An 18,844-nucleotide genomic window follows, 5' to 3' on the forward strand; every position below is an offset into this window, starting at 1 on the left:
CCGCGGCCGCTGCTGATGTCAGCCCCGGCGCGCTCGCTCCTCCCGGCCCCGGGCTCCCTGCGGCTCGGCGCGGACTCTCGGCCCCGGCGCGCCGGCTGCAAACTCGCGGGCGCGCACGGCGCTCGGGGAGCCCAGGGGCTCGGGGGAGGGGACGCGCGCGGAAGGCGCCAGCTTCCTCTCGCCGCCCCTGGCAGCCGCGAGCCGAGGGTGGAGGCGCCGGGGCCCCGGCCGGGCAGAGCCGAGCGGCGGCGGCGGCTTCCCCTTCCTCTCGCAGCCGAGCCCGGGAGCAGCTCGGGGACCTGCCCCCCAAAGCTCGGGAAACCTTGTTTACCGCCCGGGAGCGGCGCCGGCCGAGCCTTTGTCTGGCTGGGGAGCAGCATCTCGGCTCGTGGTGACACTAGCGTGGGGCGCGCCGGCCGGGCTCGGCTCTGCCTCCCCGGGCGGCTCGAGCGGGTGACTTCTGTGCATTTCCTTCCAATTTTTTGGAAACCTCCGCCCTCCTCGCTCGCCCGCTACCGGGCATGTCCTGATCGGGCGGCCGCTCCTGCCCAGCCGAGCCGTCTCCTCGCGCCCCGACTTGGCAGCGCCGCGTTCTGAGAGGACCCACGTCGCCGAGGAAGGAGGCGGGGAGCCGTGAGCGCCGGGACCCAGACCCTGACATGCTCCGGGGCGCGGAGGAGGAAGCCCGGAGCTGAGCGCTCGCCGCCGCCGCCGCCTCGCCCGCCTGTGCCGGGCGCCCCCCAGCCCCCAGTTCGCGCCCCGGGGTCCGCGGCCAGCAGGACCATGCTGCTTAAGGAGTACCGGATCTGCATGCCGCTCACCGTGGACGAGGTAGGCGCCGCGCCGGGACCCCTGAGGGCGCGGGGGGCCCCGCCGCAGCATCCGCTCCCGAACGCACAGGCCAGCTCTGGGGGCGGCCGGGCGCCTGCGGGTCCCGCTGGTCAGCCCGGCGCTGGGTGGGGCGGGGGACGCCCAGGTGGGCTCTTGGCGAGCAGAATGCAGACCGCTGGGGCTCCCGAGGCGCCCCGGGAGTTGGCGCGCCACTTCCCTTCCATTAAGCAAACCCTAGAGCCCCGGTGGCCCGAGTGCGCGGGGCGCCGGGTCCGGGCCTGGGCCCTGCCTCCTCTCCGCTGTGAGGACGCGGTGCGGGGAGAAGCCCTGCGCCCTTGGGGTCCTGGAGGCCCCTGGCGAGGACACCTCGGAGCCCTTGCCGGGGGCGGGGGGTGGGTTCAGTCTGGGCCCTCACTTCTCGAGGTCGCCTCGGGCTGGGGCCCCGCTCCCGCCAAGCCTGCGCCGCGCGGCTCCGGGACCCGGCTCCGTCCTTTCGCAAACCGCCTGGCTCGGAAACTTTCTGCGTCCCTTGTTTGTTCCGCCGCGGGGAGCGCGGTCTGCGGGCCAGCCCGGAGCGCGGGGGCCGCGGCGCGGCCACGGGAGGGCGCCCCAGCACGCGGGTGCCGGGCCCGGGTCCCCGCCCCCCCGGGCCCCGCCGCGGCCGGGCGCGGGGGGCTCGGCCCCCGCCAGCCGGGAGCTCCAGCATCCAGGAAATGGAGACTCCGTGGAGACTACTCCCGCCTGGCCGTCCCTTTCTCGCGCCCCTTCCTCCCCACCTTTTTGATGATTTCACAACCGCTTAGTGTCGGCGCTGGGACAGCCAAAGCGAGGCGACGCGGTTTAGGGGGGTGGGGGCAGCACCGGGACAGCAGCCGCCCAGGCCCTGGCCTCCTCCAGCGAGGGGCGTGGAGTCCACGCGAGGAGTGCCCGAGCCGCCCGCCGACAGAGGCCACGCGCGAGCCTGGCGGTGCGCACCAGGGCCTGCCCTCTCTCGTACCTGAACGAGGGTTGAGGCAAGACCCCGGGAGCTCCGAGGTACAGAACGTGCGTGTCTGGCTGCCGAGGGGGCGCCAAGCAGCCCCCAGCAGGCTGATAACGGGGCCTTGGGGAGGGAGCACGCGAGCTGTGTGCGCGGTGCAGGGTGGATGCCCCGTGCGCAGGCCGAGCTGGCGGGCGCGGCCGACCTTGGAAGCGAGCTGCAGCCCCCGCGGCTTCGTGGAGAATTCGAAAGGCAGGTTCGTGGAACGTGGTAGCTGCGGGTATTTCCCGCAGAGGCTGCACTCTTGGACCCTCCTGGGCAGCCGAGCTGTGCCAAGTTCAGATTGGGAGTGCCAACACCTCTGCCCCACCTCCACCCCCTTCTTCGCGGGGCGCCAGGAGTTTGGAATCTCACCCGAAGGCTGGGACCTCGTAAAATACACACCAATGCAGGTGGAGGTCGAGGACAGAACCAGTTCTAGAATTTTCTCTGCTGCCCACAAACTCTGTATCCTGGCTGATTGCCTTCTGCAGTTCCTGAAACACAGGTAGAAACCTTTCTCCACGTGCAAATGGGTGCTGGAATAGGATTACGCAGTGAAGTAATTGCACCTTAGTGGTATAGGTGGAGCCCCCCCTTAATTGGCCAGCAAAATCAGACTCCACCTGTAATAGGTATAATTATAAATCATTTAATGCGTAATTCGTTCGGACTGAAATAAGCGTGATTCAGTTTCTGCAAGCTCCTGTTCTGAAGTCATTTTCTACGTGGTTGGAGAAGCAAGAGGGGCAGTTTGGGCTAAGGTGCCATTTCTCCAAGGGGGTCAGGTGACTCCCCGAGCCCAGCTTGCCAGTGTCCACCCTGGGGCAGCCGAGGGGTCAGCGCCCTCCGCACTGCCTCCCGTGACCTTCACACTGAAAGCTAACGTGAGTTTCTCAGCGAACATGTTTCCCATCAACTTGATAGATTTTTGGAAGCCTGACTTTTGCTTCATGTCTTGGTTTGCTTTTTCAACCCAAGTGGACCTCCTGGAACGTGTATCTGCTTAAGCGCCACAGTTAATTAGTAGCAGTTGTCTGTGTTTTTGCAAATGAAGCAAATGCCTGTGTTTTGGAAGCTGTCTGCTCTTTGTCCCTGGCGTTACCCTAGTTTCCCATTTAACTCCCTGGTGGTGGAGATGCTGGGTTATTATCCGCATTTGGCAGATGAATAAACTGAGATTTGCAAAAGCTGAGTAATGCGCTCTCGGCCACACAACTAGTTAATAGCCAAGCCGGAGGACAGCCATGATAAAGCCCATTATTTGTTTTTCCTTACTCTGCTCTTTGCCTGTCACTAGTATTTAATCCAGAGAAAGAAAGGGGGGGGGACCCAGAAAACCATTTCTTGAGAACAGAATAAGTCAGCGCTATCAAGTCATGAAAAATCAGAGGCTTTTTGAATTCTCATGGATAGCACCGGGTGGCTTCTCCTGTTTCTCTAGCTGTATTTTAACCCATAAAATGATCCCTGGTTCCAGGAAAAAAAGTAGTAGCCCTGCTAGGGAAGAAAAAACATCATCTGAGCGTTGGTGGTTTTGGTGTTTCTAAGCGTTCACTTCAGAATAAAGAATTACAAGAAGAAACATTTCCTGGATGCACTTGCATTTTACAAACTTCATTGGAGTAGTCCCCTGGTCTGAGTTCAATGCGGTCCTCTCTGAGCTAAATATAAGCCTGTTGGAAAATTCTGAACAGGAAAAGCCCCTGGGGGCTGATAGTTGCTATAAAGAGAAAGTTGTCATTGTCTTCATCTGAAACATTTGGTGCTGTAGATTCCAGAATTTTCGAGTGGAAGGACCTTTAGAGGTGATTTATTGTTGAGCCATTGCGTTGTAGGGAGGGGAAAACGGGACCTGTAGAAGACTCAGCCCATCTCATCGCTGAAGGCCGAGTCAAGGCTGGAACCCAGGTTCTAGATGCAAAGCTGGATGACTACAGGGCCATGATTTCCTCAACTCCCCCCTCCTCTGGGGCTCCTTGTTGGAAGAAATATTATCCCTATGCCCTGTGAGTAAAGCAGGTACCCCGGGAGGTCTCTAGCTGAAGGTGGTTGGAGACTCTGACCTTGGGCATACTTAGAGGGCACACTGGGGGAGTTGTCCTTGTTGGCCAGGGAACCTGCCTGAAGCTGCTTTTGTAGCCCAAGCCTGGTGGGTCTCCTTAGACTGTAGGCCTTTCTGGAGTGGCTTTTGGATGTGTGGCTTCATGGGAGAGGTGACCATGGAGTTCCAGGCACCTCCTCCAAGCCACTCTTTGGTGCTGCCACAGGAGCCAGCACCCTACTCACCATGCCAAGACCCCCTGGGCACAGCGTGAAGGTCACCTTCCCTGGGAGAGGCTCTAGCTTGCAAGAGAGGCATCTTACAGCTTAGCACGGCCCACCATCATCCGGGCAGGAACGCCTTGCTTTCCATTGCTTTCTTGACTGTGGAGTGGTCCCTGTTCGGACTGCATTAACATTCATGTATATACTTTGGGGGATTTCTCTGTGGTCTTGAGGGATTCTGTGCACAATGAAGAGAAATAGAGACTCTCTCTTCTCCTCCAAGGAAAGAGGAAAGGAAAACAGCTTTTTCAGACCGAATATCATTGTGTTCTTTGCCCTCGCAGGGAGCCCCGTGCACCTGATGCAGGCTCCCCTCGTCCCTGGAGAGTTTTCTTACCTACGTTTGTGAGAACAGATCTGGGATTGGGCTGGTGTCGCCTGTGGAGTGACAAGAATGGAAGTGCCAAATGCCCCACAGTGCTCTGTAGTCTCTGCTGTAAGCCGCTCCCAGGAAATGCATCTGCCAGGACACCAGGGCAGAAATTCTTGAAGGAAGGTGATGTTAAGTTTGATTTTCTGGAACTTTCTCTGCTGGCTACAGACTCTCTCTATCCTGGCTAATTGCATTCTCGAGCTTTCTCAAACTCTCATGTAGAAAGCTTTCTCCACGTGTTTTTGGATACTGGAATGCAATTACACAGAGAAGCTAGTGCGCCCGAGTGGCATAGGTGGCCTCTCTTCCTTAACTGGCCAACAAAACCAGACTCGACCATTTTGATACTGGCGTAGACTTTGTTTCTTGTTCTGAGTGATCCCTTAGAATATCAAGGCTCAGGCTTCTTTGGATTAACCCTCCCCAGGGTCCCTATCAACAGAACGTGGAACCTACCTGGGACTTAGCACAATTTTGCCTTTTTGAAAACGTCTTCTGTTAGACTAGTGAAAGGGACCAAGGCCAGGGTCATGAGTTTGATTTCTGAGTGACCCCAGTAGCTTCTTCTGTTTGTTCACAGCCGGAGACAGGATTACCTTGCAGCGCTCGCTCTGGGTGGTGAGAGTGGCACCAGGGAGAGGCGGGCAGGTTAATGGATGAGCGCGAAACTTTCACCACTAATGGAACAGACAGGGAGCAGATGCTGCCCTCCTGGCTGGCCAGTGTAATTGACTTTGTGTGTGAGGGACAGTGCATCTTCCTCTGGGTTTGGCTGTGAGTGGCTGTCACACAGAACACATTCTGCACACTGTCGTGAACCAAACTCCAGTTAAAAGTGGGTAGTAATTAACTTTTGCTTTTCATTGCAAAGACATTATGGAGCTGGTCCCTAAGGCTTTGAGAAGTCAACTTGGAAACTCTGTGTCTGACGGAAGGAGTATTGATATTCACAGGCAAGCGAGTAATCTTAATTTCGAAAGGCTACGGTGAATGGAGAGGACTGATTTTTTTGTGGGCAGTCTTTAAAAAGTGCCCACACTCATTCTCATGGAGACATTTCACTTACCCCAGAGTGTCAGTCAGTGAAGTGGGTCTATAGAGCAGGGAGCTGGGGAGAGGCCCCAAGGTCTGGTTTTTCTTTTTTTTAATACAAATTGTGCGCACAGTGATGGGCAGTGAATGTGTTTCTCAGGAGCTGTACTTACAGGAAAAGCATGTCTAGGTGCCTTGCGTTAGTCACCTGGGTGAGGCCACAGGTGCCTGGTGGCCTGCATGGATTTTGGCCTGTTTGTATTGCTCTGAGATCTGTATGGTTAGATCACTCTGATAACCTTTATGAGAACACTTTGGAGCACTTCTGCCCATTTAGAGAAAAAGAATGAGTCTTAGAAGTCAGCTGATGTACAGTGAGAAAGCAGGAAGTTTCACTGTGTCCTTAGCAAATTGAGCCCACTGGCAGAGAAGGAACGTTCCAGATTGTAGGCTGCCAATCGCCTGCCTCCCTGTCTCACCCAGGAAATCAGGGATTTGGGGTCTTCCCAAGTGGAGATGTTTTTGTAGGTTAAAAGGTGGATGAAACCCATTAAAACAAACAAAAAAAGGAATCAGATGTTGGAAAAAATTGTCTTGGAAACTTCACTTGCTAAAATGTACAGTTCATGCAAACAGCGTTGTAGCAGTGATCACCTGCAGGGGGCGCTACTTTCATGGAACTCAATGAGAATGGACCTGCTGCCCTTGTCGGCCTTGGCTGTTGTCCTGTTTCAACCTGAAAGTTTACGCAAGCTTTTGGATTTATAAAGATTTATTTATTTATTTGAAAGAGTGACACACAGAGAGAGAGAGAGAGATGGGGGGAGACAGAGCTCCTCTATCTGCTGGCTCACTCCCCAAATGGCCAGGATCCAGGAACTCCATCTGGGTCTCCTACGTGGGTGGCAGGGGCCCAACCACTTGAGCTGCCTCTCAGGTGCACATTAGCAGGAAGCTGGAGTCAGGAGCAGGGCTGGGACTCAGACACAGGCAGCTCTGATAAGGGAAGCGAGTGTCCCAAGCAGCACTTTTTTTTTTTTTTTTTTTAAGATTTATTTTTTATTTATTTGAAAGGCAGAGTTACAGAGAGAGGGAGGTCTTCCATCCGCTGATTCATTCCCCAAGTGGCTACAATGGCCGGAGCTGCTCCGATCTGAAGCCAGGAGCCCGGAGCTTCTTCCAGGGGTCCAAGCACTTGGGCCATCTTCCACTGCTTTCCCATGTGCATTAGCAGGGAGCTGGATCAGAGTGGAGCAGCCGGCACTCGAACCAGTGCCCAAATGGGATGCCGGAGCTTTAACCACTGCACCACAGTGTCAGGCCCCCCAAGATACATCTTTTTTTTTTTTTTTTTTTTTTTTTTACAGGCAGAGTGGACAGTGAGAGAGAGAGAGAGAGAGACAGAGAGAAAGGTCTTCCTTTTTGCCGTTGGTTCACCCTCCAATGGCCGCCACGGCCGGCGCGCTGCAGCCAGCGCATTGCGCTGATCCGAAGCCAGGAGCCAGGTACCTATCCTGCTCTCCCATGGGGTGCAGGGCCCAAGTACTTGGGCCATCCTCCACTGCACTCCTGGGCCACAGCAGAGAGCTGGCCTGGAAGAGGGGCAACCAGGACAGAATCCGGCGCCCCGACCGGGACTAGGACCCGGTGTGCCGGCGTCGCAAGGCGGAGGATTAGCCCATTGAGCCACAGCACCGGCCCCAAGATGCATCTTAACTGATGCCCCAAACACCTGCTCCTCACATTATATTCTTCCTGAAATGTTACCAAGTAGAGGCTCTTTTGTATTGAAAAAATCCCCATTTTGAAGTTGCTTAGCGACCCCTGAGAGGTTCAAGGTCAGTCATTTCTAGGAGTTAATGTGATCAGACTCATTTCCTCCTTACTCCTGGAGGAGTACACTGGTTTTCCATGGCTGGATAACAAATCTGTGCAAACCAAACGCAGTGGCTTGCTACAACACCCTTTATTGTCTTGCAGTTCCTGTCGGCCACAAGTCTGGGTATGGCCTGGCAGGATTGCAGGGTCTCCCAAGGCTGAAATGAAGGTGTTGCCCAGGCTGCCTGTCTTTCTTGGACAGCTGTGGTGGACAGGTTTGGTTTCTTGCAGTTGTAGGGGCTGCTGGCCGTCAGAGGCTGGCCCCTAGAGGTCACTTGCCATTTCCTGCCATGTGCTGCCCAGTGCTAGGATGCAAACAAGGCAGACACGATCCCTGCCCTCCCAGAGATCCCCAGCCGAGGACATAGAGAGGTTTCTAGGCACTGTGGCGCGGTGGCTTACACCTCTGCCTGCAGCACTGCTGCCCATGTGGGCGCTGCTTCCAGTCCTGGCTGCTCCACTTCTGATTTTGCTCCCTAATGTGCCTGGGAAAGCAGCCGAAGATGGCCCAAGTGCTTGGACCCCTGCCACCCATGTGGGAGACCTGGAAGGAGCTCCTTGCTCCTGGCTTCTGCCTGGGCCAAATGGGGTTGTGGCCATGGGGAGTGAGCCAGCAGATGGAAGATATCTGTGTGTGTGTGTGTGTGTGTGTGTGTGTATCTGTGTGTCTGTGTCTTTCCCTCTCTGTCATTCTGCCTTTCAAATAAATAACTCTTTTGGAAAAAAAAATTTTTTCTACCATTTTAGATGATGGTGATGGTTGCATGGCTCCACAGATTTTTTTATTTTTTAAAATAAAATTTATTCACCTATTTGAAATGTAGAATGAGAGAGAGAGAGAGACAGAGAGAGAGAGAGAGAGAGAGATCCATCTTCTGTCTGCTGGTTCACTTTCCTAATGATCCCAACAGTCAAATCTGGGCCAGGCAGAAGCCAGGAGCCTGGAGCTTCTTCCAGGTCTCCCACAAGGGGGGAAGGGGGCCCAGGCACTTGGGTCATTTTCTGTTGCCTTCACAAGTGCATTAACATGGAGCTGGGATCCGAATTGTTACTCAGATTCAGAATGGAACGCCAGTGTTGCAATGTGCTGTGCCCCTACAACTGTTTAAAAAAATGAATTGAATTGATATGCAAAGTAAGCCTTTTTTTTTTTTTTAGATTGATTTCAGCAGCATAGACCCCTGTTTCTGAGAGCCACCGGGTCCCTGTCCTTGAGGAGATGTGGTTGTTGCCCTGACTTTAGACAGCTTCCCAAGGCGGTTGCTCTCTCCTGCAGCCACGTGGTGGGGGAGAAAACCTGCCTGATTTGGACCGAATGTTGGCAGCTGAGGTCGGAACACGATAGTTGGGGAAATAAGTGACCCCCGCTTGCAGCGCTGCCTGAGCCCAACTGCGAGGTTGAAGGGCTCTTGGTCTCAGGAGCCCCTCCAAGGGGACAGAGGCTGGTGGCCGCTGTGGGGGGAAAATGAGAGGGCGCTGGCTGCGGGTGCAGGTGCACAGCTCTGCCTCTCGGGGCACTGAATGGGAAATGCCATGTTAGCAGTGAGTCCTAGGACACGCATTCCGGGAGCGGCGTGATGGCCTTGGCTCTCCTGATGTCTGCCAGGTGTTCCGTAGTGTGTGTTCTAAAGGCGACCCCCTGGCTATTCCGCTATGTCCTGAGAGTCTGGGATGGTAAAATCCTACCGGGGAAGCAGAGCACACCTCCCTGGAAGGCAGATGGCCAGAGAGGAGGCCCACGGCAGAGATGGCGCTGTCGCAGCCACTGGCCTTACCAACCGTTGGGGACGAGGGGGTCTGGCTGCCGGGGCAACCTTGTGCAATGCTGCTTGTTGACTTAGAAACCCCACGTCCAGAGCTCCCCAAGACTAAGACATAGGATTGAAGAGACTCATTTCTCCCATTTCCCAACACTTTGCAAACGGGTTTGCTCTTCAAACCCCTTTTCAGACATGAGTGAAAGCTTATGTGTCTAAGCAAATAGCCGATGTAGGTTCCTGATGCGATTTATCTGATGACCCTACTACTACTATCGCTAATACTGCTGCTGCTGCTGCTACTACTACTTCTTCCTTCTTTCTTCTCCTTTTTTTCTTTCTTCTTCTTTAGCTGGGGGGCGGGGAAGTTCCTTTTTAAAAAATGCATTTATTTGAGGAGAGGGAAATGGAGATAGAGTAAGAAGTTCCCCATCCGTTGGTTTGCTCCCCACATGCCCACAGTGGCTGCGGCCAGGCTGGCCCTGGGAGTCAGATGCTCAATCTGGGTCACCCACACGGGTGACAGGTCAACCACTTGAGCCATCACCTGCTGCCTCCCAGGGTCTGCGTTGGCAGAAAGCTGGAATTCGGGAGCGGGAGCTGAGACTGGAACCCAGGCGCTCCGATGCGGGATGCGGGATGCGGGTGTCGTAACCGCGGGCTCAATGCCCAGGCGCCTTTGAAGTCGAGGTGAGGCCTTTGAGGATTCCTGTTGTTCCCCTAAGAGAAGACATCCTCCTTTCATTCCTGCGGCATCATATCTGATCATCCTTAGGGTGTGGTTTCTTCCCCAGATTGAATCACCTGGGGAAGTAAGAGTGGCCAAACAGATGTGATTTGATGACAACGTATAATGATGTTGAAATTCCTGGTCAGCAGTTACTCTCCAAAGACTGTTCCCGGCACAGCATCATCTACACACACACACACACACACACACACACCCCATCCAGCTCTGTGTTTGCTGTATTATACCCAGATCCAGGTGAGCACTAGTCGCTGTCTGTTTATTTTTTATGTTGAAAATAATTCATCTGTCTATTTCTTTAGAAGAAAATAAGTCTGCCGGGGAGTAAGAAGTCATCATCAACTTGGATGCTACTATAATTAAGTTGTTCAAGCCTTCCATTGCACTGGCTCTTATTTGCTGGATCCTTTATGTTCCCAGCAGCTCGCCGATATTTTCTAGATTTAATTATTACAGCAAGTTTATTTATTTTTGTCTTAAAATGGCAAAATGTATCTGTTGTCTCTGACAAAAAAAAATGTTTGAATTGTAAAGACAGTGATATGCCCTGTTAATGAGTCTTTTTGTTTTTAAAGAGTTACTTACTTATTTGAGAGGCAGAGTTAGAGACAGAAAGTAGATAGAGACAGAGACAGGTCCTCCATCCGCTGGTTCACCCCCTAAATGGCTGCAGTGGCTGGAGCTGGGCTGATCCGAAGCCAGGAGCTTCTTCTGGGTCTCGAATGTGGGTGCAGGGGCCCAAGGACTTGGGCCATCTTCCGCTGCTTTCCCAGGCCATTAGCAGGAAGTTGGATCGGAAGTGGAACAGTGGGAACTCAAACTGGCGCCCATATGGGATGCCAGCAATGCAGGCAGAGGCTTAACCCACTACGCCACAGTGTCGACCCCGTTAAGTCTGGTATGGAAACCTCCCAGGTAGTTCTGTGCGGGACTGAGTGGTGCCTCCAAAGCTGATGGTGCCTGCTTAGTCTGCTTATCTGAACCATCTGCAGTCTTACACAAATTGTGAAAGTTACCTGCCCTGGCTGTCTTGATTGTAACAGTGAGGAACTAGACAGTTACCCCAGGTCACGAGGCTTTGCCTGAGTGTCACTTTGCAGTCATTGTGCCTTTAAGACCATGATGAAATGGCACTGAAAAAATTCATGGACAAATGGGATTCTGAGATGTGTTTCTTTCAGTGCAAAAAACTTGAAGTTCCTGCAGGTTTTTTTTTTTCCCCATAATATGCATTTTCTATGAACTTTTTGAAGACCCCGTCAGGTGCAAAGGGGGGAGAGAGATTGCACTTATTGAGTCCCTTCTTGTTTCCCTTAGTCCTCTGAGATATATGTCGTTGAACCCATTTTACGGATGTGAACCACAAGTGCACTTGTGGCTAGTCAGTGATGCCCCTAGGTGGACACCTTAGCAGGGCAGACCTTGCAGCCCATACCACGGATACAGGGCTGCTCCCTGTTCTGCCTTCCCTCAAATTCTACAAGTGGAAGCAACTTGCAAGGTGATTTATTTCTATTGCAATCAAAAAGCCCAGTTTAGCAAAGGAGACCATTAGGGGCAGTTCTGCTCCAGTGAGAAGAGAGAATGGCTGGTGAGTCTTCTCTCCCATCAAGCAATCGATGGCACCTAAGTATCAAGCCGGTGACATTGCTCAGCTCAGCTTTAGTGATATGAATCTGCCCCTCCGTGGGAATAGAGTGTAGAGAACCACTCTCAGGAGTGGCTCCTTTGCGTGGCAGTGAGAACTCTGGCTGTCACAGGCATCATCAGCCGAGATGGTGGCTCCTGAGCACCCAGGAGTGTCTCAGAGTTAGGGTCTGAAAATAATACTGGGAACAGACCAGCAGAACCGTGCCTTGGGCACATTTAGTTGGAAACGTAAAACTCTTCATGTGGAGGTAAGCAAATTAGAAGGCATTAAAAATGATCCGTGCGGACTGTTTGGTTATCTAGTTACCACTCCCGCTGGGAGGGCTGCTCCTTGCAAATTTCTGGCCTTGCCTCCAGAGCCAGTTCACAAACACTGGGGCAAATTAATAGTGTTCTTCCATAGTCACACTGTATGTGGGCTAATATAAAATTATTACAAAAAATCTTCCATTTGTTGGTTAACTCCCCAAATTCTTGCAACAGCTGGGACTAGGCCAGGCTGAAGGCAGGAGCCGGGAACTGCACCCAGTCTCTCACCTGAGTGACAGGGACCCATGCACTTGAACCATCACCTGCTGCTTCCCAGGGTGTGTATGAGCAGGAAGCTGGCATTGGAGGTGGAGCCAGGACTTGAACCCAGGCACTTTGATATGGGATGTGGGTGTCCCAGGCCATGTCTCACTGCTGCATCAAATGCCCACCCCTAAAATAATTTTTTTTCATTTGATATTTTTTGAGGATTTATTTATTTGAAAGACTAAAAGAGAAAGGTAGAGGAAGAGCGATCTTCCATTCTCTGGTTTGCTCCCCAAAAGGCTATAACGGCTAGGGCTGGTCCAGGCTGAAACCAGGACCCAAAGCTCTATCTGGGTCTCCCATGTAGGTAGCAGGGGCCTAAGTGCTTGGGCCATCCTCCACTGCTCTCCCAGGTGCATCTGTGGGGAGCTGGATTGGAAGTAGAGCACGCATGTGGGATGTGACTGATGTCACAGGCGTCAGCTTAGCTCACTGTACCATGACACTGGCCCCCAAGATAGTTATTTTGAGAATGGAAATGTAAAAACTTTAAAGCTTTTTTTTTTTTTTTAAATTCATCATTATTCTCAAAAGACATTTTCCACTAGCATGAATGTTAAACATGGTCAAGATAGAAAATTCTAGGGGCTGGCGCTGTGGCGTATTGGATGGGGCCGCTGCCTCCAGTGCTGGAGTCCTGGCTGTTCAATTTCCAATCCAGCTCTCTGCTGTGGCCTGGGAAAGCAGTAGAAGATGTTCCAAATCTTTGGGCCCCTGCACCCATGTGGGAGACCCGGAAGAAGCTCCTGGCTTCAGATTGGCCCGGCTCCCTTTGGGGGAGTGAACCAGTGGATGGAAGATCTCTCTCTGCCTCTGCCTCTCTGTAACTCTGCCTTTCAAATAAATAAATAAATATATTTTTTAAAAAATAGAAAATTTTACATTATATATATTTTACCATAACTTTCAAAATTAAATAAAAATGAATAAAACAGTGACCAGGCTGGATGCCTCCCATGAAGTGTGATCCCCTTCCATGGTTCATTTGGGGAAGTTTATTTGACACAGAGGAAAGCCTGGCTGAACCTCCCTTGGGGAATCCAGTTCAAGGTTTCTCTCTCTCTCTCTCTCTCTTTTTTTTTTTAAAAGATTTATTTATTTATTTGAAAGTCAGAGTTACACAGAGAGAGGAGAGGCAGAGAGAAAGAGAGGTCTTCCATCTGATGGTTCACTCCCCAATTGCCGCAATGGCTGGAGCTATGCCGATCTGAAGCCAGGAGCCAGGTGCTTCTTCCTGGTCTCTCATGCGGGTGCAGGGGCCCAAGGGCTTGGGCCATCTTCTACTGCTTTCCCAGGCCACAGCAGAGAGCTGGATGGGAAGTGGAGCAGCCGGGACTCGAACTGGTGCCCATATAGGATGCCGGCACTGCAGGCCAAGGCGTTAACCCACTGTGTCACAGCACTGGCCCCAAGGTTTCTCTTTCATTGTTGCTCACCTTCTTGCTAAGTGTGTAGTTCGGTGGCATTAAATACACGGGCAATTCCTACCACCGTCCACCTCCAGAACACGATTTTGTCCTGTAAAATTGAAACTCTGCAGCCATTCAACGCTAGCTCCCCATTTCCCTGTCCCCTGAGCCCCAGTGACCTCATTCCACTTTTGCTGTCTCTGAATTGCACTCTGTGGCCATGTGGTCAGTATTTTTTTTAGGCATCAGTTATATTTATCATTCAACACATACATCGTTTCCTGAAACAAATGCAGAAACTCAGCGGAATCCCGTAAGCTAGATTTTTTTTTCCTGAATTCTGCTACTTTTTGCAGGAGAAATGAGATAAGATGAGCCGTATCTGTATTTTGAGTGGCATTAGTGACTCACTTAGGGACCTCTATCTTTGTACCAACAGCCAAAGGATGTGACAGTTTTTTCTCTCTTTTTAAAGAGTTTTTAATTGATTAATTAGAATGACAGAGGGATGGTGGATGGGGGTAGACAGATCTTCCATTTGCTGGTTCACTGTCTGGATGTCTGCAATAGCTGGGAGCTGGGCCTGGCTGAAGCCAAGAGCCAGGAACTCTATCCAGGTCTCCCAAGTGACTGGTAGGATGCAGTGCCCTTGGGCCATCACCTGCTGCCTCCTGGGTGGGCATTAGAGAGAGCTGAATTGGAAGTGGAGGTGAGATTGGATCTCTGGCAGTCACTGATGGCTTTGGTTGTCCCAAGCAGTGACTTAACCCTGTTCTACCACAGCAGCCTCTCTTGCTAAGGATTTCAGAAACATTCAAACAAGCAGAGTTGACACTGACAAGTGTTTGATTAAAGTAGACAGAATATTTGATTAAAGATAATGCTATATTTCTGTAGCAGGTGGAAATAGACAGTAATTAGACCCTTTGAGTAAGGAAATACAGTTAAAATGTTGGCCAGTTTTTAAAGATTTTGTACATGTTTAACAGGAGAAAAAATTGAAGTCAGTATGATGGTTTATTAATAAATTAACTCTGTAGCATTTTCACTCCTGACAGTTCTTAGTGATGTCTATAAGCCGAGCTCTCAACTCTGTAGCCAATGACCTGAAATTCACGAGATTTTTATAGTACGGTGGTTTGTTATGTACATGATTCAAGAATATATCCAGGGGACCGGCGCTGTGGCGCTGTAGGTTCTCTACCTGCGGCACTGGCATCCCATAGGAGCACTGATTTGAGTCCCGGCTGGTGCACTTCTGATCTGGCTCTCTGCTGTGGCCTAGAAAAGCAGTAGAAGATGGCCCAAGTGCTTGAGCCCCTGCACCCACGTGGGAGACCTGGAGGAAGCTCCTGGCTCCTGGCTTTGGATCAGCACAGCTCCGGCTGTTATGGCCAGTTGGGGAGCAAACCAACAGATGGAAGACCTTTCTGTCTTCTCTACCTCTCAAATAAATAAATAAATAAATAAAATCTTAAAAAAAAAAAAAAGAATGTATCTAGGGGTTGGTGTTCTGGTGCAGCAGGTTAAGCCACTGCCTGAGGCACCAGCATCCCATATGGGTGCTGGTTCATGTCTTGACTGCTCCTCTTCTAGCTCCCTGCTAATGGCCTGGGAAAGCAGTGGAAGATGGTCCAAGTGCTTGGGCCCCTGCACCCATGTGGGAGACCTGGAAGAAACTCCTGGCTTCTGGCTTTGGCCAGGCCCATCCTCGGCTGTTGTGGCCATTTGGGGAGTGAACCAGCAGATGGAAGGTCTCTGCATCTTGGTATAACTCTGCCTTTCAATTAAATAAATAAATCTTTTGTTCTCTCTCTCTTTCTTAAAAATATAGGGCATCTAGAGAAAAGTGGACCTTCAGAGTTTCAGTCCAATGCAGGAGGATTTTCCAGCATACCTGGGACAACAGGTGTCTATTTAACCTTCTGTGTAGCCAGAATCTTTTAAATTTTTTAAAGATTTATTTATTTATTTGCAAGGCAGAGTTACAGAGAGGCAGAGGCAGAGAGAGCGATCTTCCATCCCCTGGTTCACTTCCCAGGTGACCGCAAGTCTGGAGCTGCACCAATCCAAAGCGAGGAGCCAGGAGCTTCTTCCAGGTCTTCCACATGGGTGCAGGGGCCCAAGGACTTGGGCCATCTTCTACTGCTTTCCCAGGCCATAGCAGAGAGCTGGATCGGAAGTGGAGCAGCCAGGACTAGAACCGGCAGCCATATGGGATGCTGGCTCGCAGGCGACGGCTTTACTCACTATGCCACAGCACTGGCCCCAGAATCTTTGACAACTGCAATACAAAGGCTGCAAAAGGGGTAGCAGTTGTGGTACAGTGGCGTAAACTGCCTTTCGCAACACCCTCGTTTCTTATCAGAGGGCCTGGGGTCGGGTCCCAACTCTTCCTCTTCTGAGCCGTCTCCCTGCTAATATCCTGGGAGGCAGCGGGTGCTGGCTCAAGTACTTGAGTCCCTGCCCTGCACATGGGACACTCAGCTGGAGTTCCTGGCTCCTGATTTCAGCCTGGCCCAGCCCTGGCTGTTGTGGGCGTTTGGGAAGTATGCATGGGCATGGGAGAGCTCTCTTCTCTTTGTCACTCTGTCTTTCAAATCAACAAATCAACAGATCTTGAAGTTACAGAAAACAACACTCTTGTTAAACTGGTAATTATCAAATAAGGCATTGTGAAAAAGGGCCGATAGTCGCCTGCTTAGATCGTTTCTTATTTATTTATGAGATAACAGAGAGATGTTTCATCTGCTGGTTCACTCCCCAAAAGCCCCCACCAGCCGGGATCAGGCCAGGCCAGCACCAGGAACCTGGAACTCCATTCAGGTTTGCCGTGTGGGTAGCAGGGACCCAAACTACTCGAGTCGTTGTTTGAAGATGGGCTGCTTGGGAGTCGTGGGCCTGTGTTCTGGTGCGTGTAAGTTCTCGCTGGGAGTGCCCTGGGCTGCGTTTCCCAGACCTGGGGTAGTAACGCCGTGGCTGATGAAGAGAGTGTGTTGCCTGCAGATTCCACCTGCAGATGTCATCATTCTGGACTGTTGTTGCCTCCATGGAAGTGACAGGTAGACAGGTGTGGTCGGCTCCCTACGGAACAATGCTGTGAACACAGACGCTTGTTTTGCATCACAAGGATTAAGGATGTGAAATGCAATTGCTTAATTCCTCCCCACCTGCATGCAAGAGTTTGCATGGAGTCGTGGGGGTGCAGAGTGGGGTTTCCCAATCCGGTGGACTGAAGTCCAGGAGGGGTGCCCGGGTCTTGACAGGACGTTTTTGCTGCCTGCGAGGAACCACCACAAAGGACCCTGGGGTTCAGGATTCAGTGGTTCATCTCTTGGATTGCGTCTGACGGAAACTTGGCCGTGGCCACGGGCAATTATGTTTGCGAGCAGTGTGACTTATGATGCCGCAGATACGGGTGTACTTAGGGGATGTTTTCTTGCCAAGATCTGGCTGAAAAGGAGCATGGTAGTTGTTGTTGTTGTTTTTTTTAAAAAATAATAATTAGGCTATTAGTTGTCCAGATGGAATAATCCCCTTAAGCCTTTTCAAGAAAAACACTTTGGGAAGGGTCAAGTGTATTTAAAATTAGCCGTTATTTACGTAGGTGCTCAGTCACTAGTCCACGTTCCGTGAGGAGTGTTTTCTGAGTATATTTCTTTTTAAATATTGGTTCTATCTCTCAGAAATCATCCTGTTTTTTAAAGAGGGGGCTTGGGGCTGGGTCTGAGATCCAAAGCCCCCAAGTCCCTGATGTTGCAGGAGCTTCGGTTTTCCCTCTGCAGAGTGGACACCCCCAAGTGCTGTCCTCACAGCGTCCCCTGGAGGCCTGGAGAAGGAACTGCTCCCCACCACCACCCAGGGCCTCCCAGGCCTTTTTCCTGTTTGAGAAGCTTTAAGAACAAAATGTGGCCGGCGCCGCGGCTCACTAGGCGCCGCGGCTCACTAGGCTAATCCTCCGCCTAGTGGCGCCGGCACACCGGGTTCTAGTCCTGGTCGGGGACCCGGATTCTGTCCCGGTTGCCCCTCTTCCAGGCCAGCCCTCTGCTGTGGCCAGGGAGTGCAGTGGAGGATGGCCCAGGTGCTTGGGCCCTGCACCCCATGGGAGACCAGGAAAAGCACCTGGCTCCTGGCTCCTGCCATTGGATCAGCACGGTGCGCCGGCCGCAGCGCGCCGGCCGCGGCGGCCATTGGAGGGTGAACCAACGGCAAAGGAAGACCTTTCTCTCTGTCTCTCTCTCTCACTGTCCACTCTGCCTGTCAAAAAAAAAAAAAAAAAAAAAAAAAGAACAAAATGCATAGATGCTTTTGGGAAGGATGGCCAGGGCTCACGGCGTGTGCTCTGGTGGCTGGAGCCCAGGCCTGGGTTGCTGGCTGTGGGACCCCGGATCAGAATCCCAGGCTGGGATGGAACCTGCTCACCTGGACACGGACAAGGGGGCCATTCCAAGACACACCTGAGGGTGCGGGTCATCCCTGAGCAGGACTGTCTACCTGCTTTTATGGATCTTTCTGAATTGCAAATCAGCCACACCTTACTGGGCTCACTTTTTAGTCCTGGAAAATTTGTCCCTCTGCCACAGGAAGTGCCACCCCTGAAAAGAGGCACAGTCACTTTTTAAAAAAGATTTACTTTATTTATTTGAAATGCAGAGTTACAGAGAGAGTGTGTGCGAGCGAGCGAGCTATCTTCCATCCGCTGGTCCACTTCCCAAATGGCTGCACTGGCCAGGGCTGGGCCAGACCAAAGCCAGGAGCCAGGAGCTTCTTTCAGGTCCTCCAGTTGGGTGCAGGGGCCCAAACAGGTGGGTCACCTGCTGCTGCTTTCCTAGGTGCATTAGCAGGGAGCTGGATCAGAAATGGAGCAGCCGGGTCTCAAACCTGCATCCTTAGGGATGCCTGTGTCACAGGCTGTGGCTTTGCCCACTTTGCCACAGTGCTGGCCCTGCACCGTCACTTTCTTTTCTTTCTTTCTTTTTCTTTCTTTTTTTTTTTTAAGATTTGTTTTTATTTATTTGAAAGAGTTATACAGAGAGAGAGAGAGAGAGAGAGAGAGAGTGAGTTCTGGTCTTCCATCCGCTGGTTCACTCCCCAATTGGCTGCAATGGCTGGAGCTGCGCTGATCTGAAGCCAGGGGCCAGGAGCTTCCTCTGGGTCTCCCACATGGGTGCAGGGGCCCAAGGCCTTGGGCCATCTTCTACTGCTCTCCCTGACCACAGCAGAGAGCTGGATTGGAAGAGGAGC

At 52.2% G+C, this 18,844-nt stretch overlaps 1 protein-coding gene across 1 annotated transcript in view; it reads left to right on the forward strand.

The window, feature by feature from the left end:
- The first annotated feature begins 574 nt into the window (after positions 1–574).
- The window catches only part of PITPNC1 (phosphatidylinositol transfer protein cytoplasmic 1), a 277,922-nt gene continuing 259,652 nt past the window's right edge, over positions 575–18,844 (forward strand). The window contains exon 1 of the mRNA XM_070060432.1: positions 575–831. Within this exon, the coding sequence (XP_069916533.1) occupies positions 784–831 (48 nt within the window). The 5' untranslated portion in view covers positions 575–783. The remainder of the gene's footprint in view (positions 832–18,844) is intronic.

This window comes from Oryctolagus cuniculus, chromosome 17 (genome assembly GCF_964237555.1).
Source record: "Oryctolagus cuniculus chromosome 17, mOryCun1.1, whole genome shotgun sequence".
Lineage (NCBI taxonomy): Eukaryota > Metazoa > Chordata > Mammalia > Lagomorpha > Leporidae > Oryctolagus > Oryctolagus cuniculus.